Source organism: Morone saxatilis, unplaced genomic scaffold, assembly GCF_004916995.1.
Source record: "Morone saxatilis isolate NCDOM2014 unplaced genomic scaffold, NCSU_SB_2.0 Contig12, whole genome shotgun sequence".
NCBI classification, from domain to species: domain Eukaryota; kingdom Metazoa; phylum Chordata; class Actinopteri; family Moronidae; genus Morone; species Morone saxatilis.
The window spans coordinates 2,448,874-2,459,329 of record NW_023339674.1 but is presented as its reverse complement, the minus strand read 5'-3'; the positions used below and the strand labels follow the sequence as shown (position 1 = coordinate 2,459,329).

General features: G+C 42.0%; 1 protein-coding gene across 1 annotated transcript in view; it reads right to left on the bottom strand.

Annotated features, from left to right (window-relative positions):
• Nucleotides 1–10,456, bottom strand: part of LOC118322429 (solute carrier family 22 member 23) — a 22,676-nt gene that overhangs the window by 9,610 nt on the left and 2,610 nt on the right. Inside the window, exons 2-3 of the mRNA XM_035654106.1 lie at nucleotides 10,121–10,224; nucleotides 8,599–8,753 (exon numbers count right to left, since the gene is read on the bottom strand). Coding sequence (XP_035509999.1) covers nucleotides 8,599–8,753; nucleotides 10,121–10,224 — 259 coding nt within the window. The remainder of the gene's footprint in view (nucleotides 1–8,598; nucleotides 8,754–10,120; nucleotides 10,225–10,456) is intronic.

The following is a 10,456-nucleotide window of genomic DNA, read 5'->3' as shown; positions in this document are numbered from 1 at the left end:
GTTGAAGAGCGCTCTGAGCTCCTATTGGTCAACACTTGGAACATGTCGTGGAATTTGTCAAGGAAGGCAAAAACATTACCTACAGGTTCGTCCTTTTGTCAGGACGTCGCGAGGCGTCCACTATGAGACACTACATCGGATAAAATGCCCAAAGCCCATTTTTTTGTGTCAATCGATAAAGTAAATGTTGAGATTGGAGCTGATTAGTTGGTCAACTGAAAATTGATTGGCAACTGTTTTGTAGCTCCTCTTTACCTACTGAGGTAGTAAACTGGCTATCTTTGGGTATTGGATTGTTTTTTGTTTGAAGATGTCACACTGACCTTCAGATAGAAAATAGTGAAAACTTTGATCTGCTGGTGATGCCAGAGAAGTCAGAGGGTTGAATTCATCCTGATGGGGACACAATTGTCTGTACTTAATGTCATAGACATTTACCTTATAGTTGTTGAAATATTTCAGCTTGACCAATGTGGTAGACCGACCAACTGACCTATAGACATCGCCATCCCTATAACCATGCTCCTAGCATAAACATTAGCTGGTCCCAGCTTTCTCAAATATGAGGATTTGCTGCTTTTCTCTGTTTTCTATAATTGTAAATTGAATACCTTTGAGATTTGGTCAGATTTTGGCATGTCTATTTCCTGGCATTTTTTTTAGACTAAACAAAATGAATCAATAATGGAAATACATTTTGGTTTCTGTTTTAGGTGGATGACTTCATAGCGAGTCAGGGCTGGGAAACAGAAGGCTTGACAAGGGCACAGCGTGACAGGACAGTCCTTCTCCCCAGCTGAGTCAGCAGTAGTCACCCCCCAGGTCATAAAAACACACACACACACACACTCCCATACAGTATCCTGCGTGTTTCTGTCATTACCTACAAGTCTCTTAGGAGCAGAGATAGAGAGGAAGAGGCGAAGATATTAACCTTGTCTCACTTGTGTATAAGAAACTGCAGCCCAATTCCTTTGGGTCCTTGCTGCAAACCTCACTTGCTGAAAATCCTAACTTTTCAGTACCAAACACTCACTCCCTGTAGGCCTTTAAAAGTGGCTCTGAAACATTCTGCTTGTTCAAGTCGCTCTAGTCAGCTGGGACCCACACAGCATGCACAATAAATTCAAATATTGACACAATTTTGTGGGGGAAACATACCAAAACATCTATAGAAACTTTTTAAAATGACAGAATAAGCTGCTACTCAAGTCTATCTTTTGCAGCAAGTTCAAATTCAATATGTGTCAGAACAAGTCTCAAGTCCTCAGGACTTCCTGAGTCTTTCTGAGAAAGTCTTTTATTTCTCCGAATGGTGACTGTCATGACTGCATTTGGCAACACCTGCCTGATGCTTAATGTTTTATAGTTCTGGGATTTTACAAGTCAAAACTTGAGACCTGAATGTTTTTGCTTTGAAGTTTCAGGTCAAGTCAATTGGCAGTCAAATCTTACAGCTGCGTTCAGACCAAGTAAACCACAGCCCTTCTTATTAATATGAATGAAGCAAGTCTGTAAACATGGTGGGGAGGCCAACGCAGAAGACTCTGGCAAGATTGTTGAACCTAGCTCAACAATAGAGCAGGGAACGGTTAGTCTATTAATCAGTTTGTTGTCAACTGTCGACAAATATTTTACTAATTGTCTTGAGTCATCTTTCCAAATTCCTTGGTTTCAGCTTCTTAAATATGAACATTATGGTTTCTTTAATCCTCTGTGACAGTAAACTGGATATATTTTGGGTTGTAGACAAAACAAGCTATTTAAGGACGTCACCTTGGGACTCTTGGAAACAGTGATCAACATTTTTCACAATTTACGAACCAAACAACTAATCGATTCATTGACATAACAACAGATGAATAAATAATGAAAATAATGGATAGTTGCAGCCCTAACTGTGACAGGAACGCAATGCCACGAACATCATCTGGAAAGATAAAATATGTGCCAGTGATTACTTTGCAACATGAATTCCATATTTATCTTGTTTACCTGGTGGTCATCGCAACAAGAGACAAAATGACAGCTGCCTAATGATGCTTCCTCATGATGTTAAAGCCCGTTGCTGTGTCTGATAAGCCTTCAAACTCATGGGTCTGATACTTAAACTGGATCATATTTCATTGTCTCACTGGCACCTGAAACAACATGCCATCGCGGCCACTCCTTCAGCAGTTCAGTCCAAGTCAAGTCTGAAGTCTTTAGCTCGGATCCAAACACTCACAGCTCAATACACTACCTCTGTGTCGCACCCTCGCCTCATCAGGGCTCTGAATCTGCACAGGAAACAGCATAGGTAGCAGGTTTTTACTGAAGCAGTGATTGTTGGGAACATATTGAGCCAATGGATCAATGGCAGAGATTTAGTAGATTATGCAGCAGCAGTGGTTTGAGAGGTTTTGATGGGCGTTTGGTGTTTTGTTTGTTTATTGCTGTGACTTTGAGTTGTCATTGGGATCCATTATAGCTGCTGTAAATCCAAGCAGACTACATTTGCTGCTTGCTGTGAAGGAGCAGCCCTTTTAAGCCAACGGAGGCTTTCGGCTTCTTGCCCAAGCAAACGCTTGTATTAGCATAATATTATCCAGATGAGTTTGGATAATGGACAGCCATGATAGCAAGCAGGGAAATACATACAGCATGTTGTCCTGAAATGCAGAGAAAACAAGTAAAAGGAAGTAGGAGGCAGAAGCGCTTTCCTTACAGCTCCCAGAGGATGAGCCTGAGGTAGGTGCTAAATTACAAACTAATAAACCCATGCAGAATTGGTGCAACAACCAAACATGCACAAACACACACACACACACACACACACACACACCTAAATTAGCAAAGCAAACTAAAGCTTCTGCTGGCAGCTCCAGTTGAGTTTATTATGCGCTGTGTGCTGCGGAGAGATAACCGGACGATGAGAGATTTCAAATGAACCTCGAGAAAATGAGGAAGTGAGGGGTACTAGGGCTGGTAGTAATAAAATGGTAGTGAGAGAGAGAGGAGGAGGAGGAGGAGGATGGGATGAATTGGGCAGAGGAGAGTCGAGGGAAGCACAGAGTGAATATGGAAAGGGCAAGAGAGCTGCTGGATTTAGAAACAGAAGATCAGTGCTGGTTTTACAGCAACAGAGGGTGAAAGGAGGGAAAGAAAAGGCAGAAAGAGTCTGTGGGGAAATAATATGCATGTGTCCGTGCAACCGCAGCACATACACATGCATGCTTACTGTACAATCATCCATGATACACTATATGCATGCTACATGTTTCTCTATCTGAGCTGCTTCCCGCTGCAGCTTATTCAGCCCTCCGCAGTCTTGCAGTCTACAATAATATGCCTCCGTGGTGTTTAAACATTACTCTACATTACACAGCAGTTTCACGATGGTGCCGTGTTTTGATATTGTTGGCTCCACTTGTTCGGTTTGAAATTAAACAATGACTCTGATGTTGAAGTGCCAGCCTTCAGCTTTAATTTGAGGCTGTTTGCATCCATAATGGCTGTAAACATCTGGCCCTTTGTATACACAGTCCCCCAATTCGAGCACAGCACAGCAGGATAATGATACTGAACACAGAGACAAGGCAACCAAGGACAAACGGTAACATGTTTTTGACTGGCCAAGTCAGTCACGTGACCTCAATCCAAGTGATAATGTGTTTCACCCACTGAGGAGCAGAAGACAAAAAATACATCACATGGAGAAGATATCCAGAGTGCTGATGTCTGGGGGTCGAAACCATCACACAGTCTAACTGCAAAGAGTCTGATACCTACATTTCAAAGGATAAATGTAGTTCATTACAACTCTGGTCTTAGTTTTGTAGTATTGACCATTCTTTTCTTTTCTATTGCTTTGTTCCTGAAGTGCAGCTTCAGTATCCGGTGTAGCAGGTCAAGATAATGAAACAGTTTTGCCAGATTATCTGAACCGCTTTAGGAGGTGGGCACCCAAAATGTTGAAAACAATCCCCCGCTACAGAAGAAAGCTGTGTAAGTACACAACTTTGGTAAGTAGAAGGAGCAAGGAGGTCGATTTGTTGACTTTGATGAATGTTTAAAATGGACAGTTTCTCTTCCAAATAGGATTCATTGATCATTTGACTGCCTGTGTTTTTTCCCCCTACAGGGCTCCTTTTTGCAGTGTTGCCACATTCCCAGATCTCACAGCTTTACAACCCTAAGCACAACCTTAAGATCCTGTCTGATCGCAGAAGCTAAGAAGGGTCGGCCCTGCTTAGATAGGAGACCTGGTGAGCAGCAGTCTCACTATTATTAAGTGCCATAATGCTTAAAACTGCTAAAATTAGCCTTTGTTGTAATAAACCAGGGTTTTATGACAACTACTGAACTTTATAGCACTTTTGGCCCCGTAAAACTGAGAGACTATGTATAAAAAGGAAAAACATCCTATATTGTTGGATGTAAACTCTCTCGGTCGCCTTGTTTGTATGTTTAGGACCACTGTCCTGCTACACTGTGTTTTAAAAAGAGCTATAAGTCCAGTGTTCAGCCAATATGGATGTGAAAACCTTCAAATTAAAGCTGGAGGTCAGCACTTCAGCCTCAAGTTCATTTTTAAAATCCAATGTACTGGACTACAGAGGAAGCACAACAAAACAATGTGCCACTGCCAAAATACCGATCGACTGCGTTGTTTCTGTCCTGCAGGGTGACTACTGTGCCTCTCTCGGCAAACAATAAAAGCACAAACAGTGGTACAGTAATGAGAAATTTCATATTCATCCATCTCACAGCCTGTGTCAGTACCTATTCAGCCTTTGAGGATGTGTTTATTGGAAGCTTCAAATGTCGCCATGGTACGCTGTGTGCTGTTATTCTACATGTTTTTCACTGTTAATGGCATGGCAGCGTCTATTATCCGCTGTCATAACGTGAATTCACTTCAAAGCGAGTCATTCTGTGGCAGCCAGCTGACTGTTCCTCCTACTGTACTCATCTACACCTCACACAACCAACAAACACCTCACACACAAACTCACACCAACACCTTTTTTGTTGCACTTCAAAGTGAGTGCATACAATCTGTTCTCTCACGCAAACAGCAGACACACACACACACACACACGTTACTAATCCTATCATTGACAACACTGAGCACACCAACAAGAGAAATACAGGAAAATTGCCTCCCATTACAGGTATTTCTGTTTGGCAAACAGACTGTAATAACGGGAGAAAAATGTGTCTGTGTGTGTGACATTAATGAGGAAATGTGAGCTGGATGTAAAAAGTGCTAAGAAGAAACCATGGAGATGGCCAAGCTGGAGTTTTTAGCACCATGGAAGAAACCGAAATCTTTAAAAAGAGCTTTCTCAGCTCAAGACACACACACACACACTCACACACACACCACGACCCCTAATGTACTTTTGCCGACTGGCCGCAGATTTAAATGCATTCACGTCATGTTGAAGTTTCCATAATTACTGAGAACATGTCCTGAAAGCTCTGATACACCCGACATGGTTCTTAATAATACAGATTAAGTCTGAAAGTCATACAGAACACCTTTTCTCTGACTGACTGGTTTAAAAGAATTAAGAGAAAAATTCAAAAAGAAAAGCAATTTCACTATTTTATCTAAATCTACGCATGTAAAAGAATCTTGTTAATAGATAAGAATTGCGATTTAAATCTCAATATTGCTCAGAATAATTGTAATTGGGTATTTTCCTCAAATTGTTTAGGCCTTTAGAGTGCTGCAGGGATGATGTAGGCCAACCTGGTTCCTTCAACAAACAGACAATGGGAGTTTTCCATTGGCTTTTACATTATTTCAGAAAATAAGCACTCACATGTTTAGCCACCTGTTAGCAACGACGTAAAAGCTTCAAAATTCACAGGTGGGGTATTTACTGATGTTTTTTATGTTGTAGAACAAAGCAGGAAAATCTCTTAAGCTTGTGTTAACCACAGACATTATTTCAGGCTCAAAACAAAAACTCACTCAGTTCCAGGTTTTAGGTCTCATTCCTGCAGCACTGTATACAGAAGTCCCTACATGAACACCTCGTGTCATTCTAATTAATTATATAATTTTTAACTGCAGTCATTCAGTATTCATATTACATTAGCAGACATTAATGGGGTTTTGTGTTAGTGAATAATTTGTTGCCAGGTAGCATTACTTTTAATATAATTATTTTAAGAATTCTATCAGAATCAGAATCAGAATCAGAAATACTTTAATAATCCCCGTGGGGAAATTACTTGAAAGGTGGGTACAAGAAACAGGAAAAAACAAGAGGAGAGGGGAGGGGAAAAAAGCCGCTCCCAAACTCTGGCTCATTAGGGGGTACAGTGTGGGCTGGGGAAAAAACCTCAGAACATAAAGCACATGTAAGCACACTTTTACAACATAAAGAACTCCAAAACAACTGCAACGGGGGAGGTGGGAAAAGGGGGAGTGGGAGGCGCACCAGACAGACAGGCAGGCCGCAGGCGCAGCCATCAGCGCAGCCTGCGCAAGACCACTTGTCGTCCTGGGGGTAAAAAGGCGGCGAAGGCGTGGGGATTTGGGGGGGTGGGGGTACAGGGTGTGTTTGCATATTTCGCATTGTATAAGTGACCGTGGGTGCTGTGGGGTATGCACATTAAGCCTGGAGAGTCAACTTCATCTAAGCCCTTCAATCAGTGCTCAGTTCACGTTGGTGTCATCGCTGATAAACACAGCAGGTTGCCATGGAGATGTCCCTGATCAGGTCCTACAACAAGTAAACAATCGCCAGGTTTCCGTTTGAGGGGAAGGAAGGGAGGGATGGGGGCAGAGCATCTCACCTGCAGCAATCTCCTGGGAGGAGGTTGTTCCAGCCAGCGGCCTTGGCCAAGGTTTAGATTATCGATGTTTGGGTTAGGCCGAGTAGTCGCATTTTCAATAGGACACAGATTTACTTCTATTATGTCCATTCTGGGTCTTCAAATCGATTCATTCTAGCTAATGTTTGTGGGATAAAAACAACCGAAAAACTTAAAGTAAAAGAGTAAGACAGCTAGAATCTCTACTAATGAGTGATAGTGGCAGCACAAGGCCAGCAGCTGCCATTTACCTTCCATCCGTTGATATGAATTTGGGTTTTTTACTGCAGCACCGTGGAGGGAGTTTGATTATTTTGAGGGCAGGTTCAAATCATTTTGAAATTTGACTACTTTTAGGTCAACAGCAACATTTTTAAAACAAATGTGTATTCCTGGCAGTGTGGAGACGGCTTTAAAATGTAATAAAATTCATGGAAAATGTACTTAAACAGTAACTGAATGAATGAATGAATGATGCATGTTGGACGTAAGCCTTGGCTCTGGCTGTAAACATGATTTAATGTACAAATTTCTGGGTAGCAATCAATAACATTAATCACAATATTCCTTCATGTCTCCAGCCATACTCCTGTTACAGTGCTGTCTTCATCTTATACCCATGATATAAGGCAGATATGAATCACAGTCCACTCACACCAGGGCCACAAAGGCAATCTTATTTGTGTTTGTATGTACATCACAGATTAAATTCCGCTCTCCGGAATGGAGGCGTCCATTTTGTTTGTTTGTTTTAAGAAGAGCAGTTCAGTCGAGATTTATCAGAAATCCCTGCAGAGAGGGACAAAACCCGCCCCACGGCCCAGGCTCAAAGTCTGCCCTCGCTTCACGCATAATGTATGACTAATCTCCCACTGGCCTGAAAGAGAAGAGGCCTACAGAGGGTGAGAAAGAGGGGGGGACGGCAGCAGGGAGAGGGGACAGTGGGGAATGCAGCGGCGGGTGAGGGTGTTCTCAGGAGAAATAAAAATGCTGTCAGCCAGTTTGGTGTCAATAAGAACACCTTGGCCACGGGCTATTACTGTATGCAGAGCTACAGAGGGGACAGAGGAAGATATTTTAGATAGGGAGGGGGGGAACAGCGGATTGTGTTCTCTCAAGAATTAAAGCAGATATTAAATTGGCTTGAAAGTGCTGTAATTTTGTTTGTAATAAACGATGTTGGCTATCAAAAAATGTCCGCAGTGCACTGGCCAGTCCGTTAATCTATTGAAGAACTGCGAATTAAATCCTCAAAGACTATAAGATTGGTTTTTGTTAGAATTTACCGTTCTCTTCTGGAGAGTAGATCCTAGTAACCGCACATCAGCTAAAATAATTTAAGCCTTTGTTTTTGAATATTACGTTATTGATAGCGCAGTTGTGCAGTGAGATTTTTGATTAAGTCTGGTTTTAAACTTTGGCTTTTTAGGGGGGTATTTTGCATCGAAGAGTAACTGGACTGTGAACACTCTGACACTTCTATGGATTAAAGGATAGATTTTTTTGGTTCAGTTTACTTACAACATTTTAATATAGCTGCTGTTGCTGCTGGTGGGAGAAGAAATAAAAGAAACCAAAACTTTTCTCTAGAGTTTAGAAAGAAAACGTAAAAGAACCTTTTCCCCCTGAAAATGTTTTCCTCTACGTCCTTTCCGAGGATCTACTCGGGCATTAAAGCTCAAATAAAGACAATACAGGACAGAGGACGGATGAGGAAACACAGCAGCTGGAGAGCAGAAACAAAAAAAAGCAGACGGGCACGAGGAGGTCAAAGCGTGTACTTACTGAGCACGTAGAGGGAGAGAGCGAGGCCCGCCAAGCAGAAACCCTCAAAGAAGCGCAAGGTGCTGAACATGGTGACGTTTACAGAGAAGGCAACACTCAGACCAAACACCAGCATGAAAAGCACCGAGAGAATCAACACTGGGTGTCGACCAAACCTTAGAGACAAGCAGAAGGAGAAAGACGTAGCTTTAAAAACTGTCACAAACTGAGTAATAAAGCTTTTTGATGTGCAGTCGGGGTGAAAGAGACCATTCCAGTCATTGAGTCTGTGGACTTCCTGGTCTAAAGGGGGTCAGTAGGTCAATGGGTCAGGTCAGAGCTGAGGCCTCCTTGGCCTGCACATTTCTTTACATTGTTTCCATAGTTACTGATCCCAAACACAATGCAGGGACTTTTTTTCCCACGAGGCAGCTCAGGTGGCTCGCAGGCTGCAGACGTGACTTAAAGGGTCAGTTCACCCAATTACAAATAAACATATTTTCTCACTTAGCCATTCAGATACATTTGGTTTTAAATGTCCATCTTTGAGATGTTGTTTGTGGTCACAGATTTAAAAAACGTCATTTAAATAATTTAATAGCAACATGTCTGTGTGAAAATCCTTGACAGTTATTATAGGAGCCACTTACTACGGATGAAATCATCACTGTTGACAGTAAAGTCTGTGGATTAGCCAGATTAATCAGGACAATGGACTGCAAGAGCCACTTGTACAAACAGATTTGTTCTTGAGTGGGGTGTACAACCAGTTTGAAAGAATTCACCAATTGTATCATACTTTAAATTAAAAACATTCTTGCCCACACATGGAGGGCCACAGGCAGCCACATTTTAATTTTAGGGGCGTTTATTGTGCTAATGATGATATTATAGGAAGTAAAAGGTAGAATTCATCACCTGAAACGAGCCGTGTGCAACAAGTTTGTCCGGTTAAGACAGTTTGGTGAACTTGGAAGACTCGTGGAAAAAAAGTAAGAGAGATTTAAAAGAAGAATATAAAAATGTTTTTGCATTGTTTTTAGAAAGAGTTGCTTTTATCCGCACTAGCTAACATGTATATGTGGGCCCCACATGGGTTATGCTTAGCTACATGGGAACCTTGTAGTAACATGGTACATGGGTATCTGGGGCCCACTTGGGTCACCTAAGTAGGCCTCTCATGGGCAAACCCATGTGGGCTGCATCTGTGGGTCCTTGTTGGGTCACTAATGGGAAATGAGAGCATGGGCTCAGAGCGGGCAATGCGAATGGGGCCCATTTTGGTTGCCAAGTACCCAGTGTAATCCTGCAATAAGCCCACAAGAAACAGATTCATCCAATCACAAGTGTGTTCTTTAAGTTCCTGCCCTTTTCCAAACTGTTTCTAATGACGACTTCCCGAAACCAAAAATATCTGCATGGTTACCAGCTGATGTAACGTTAGGTGAGAAAATATTGTCTTTGTAACATAAGTGAATGGATCGCTCAAGGTTAAAAGAGGTTGTATAAGAAGCACAAAACAGACATAAAAGAGTCAGCTTACCAGTCAGCCATGACACCCATCACTAGGTATCCAAATATGGAGCCCACCAGCAAAGAGAACTTGGCAATGTGCACCTTCCAGGCTGAGTCACACACCAGGTTCCACTGAAACGCACCACAAAAACAAAGAGAGGAACACTAGTCAACTTTTCAGAGAGAACCACCCACAACAAGATAAAAGGGAATTAAACATCAGCAGCTGAGCAGTTTTTAATCTGAAAGCTGCAGAGAAACAAAAAGAAATGTGGGCTTCTCTCATCAGAAGTCTGTCAAACTCTGACTCACTGTTTTGATAATTCATGAAGGCTGATGAGTGTGCATGTATTCAAAGTCTTTT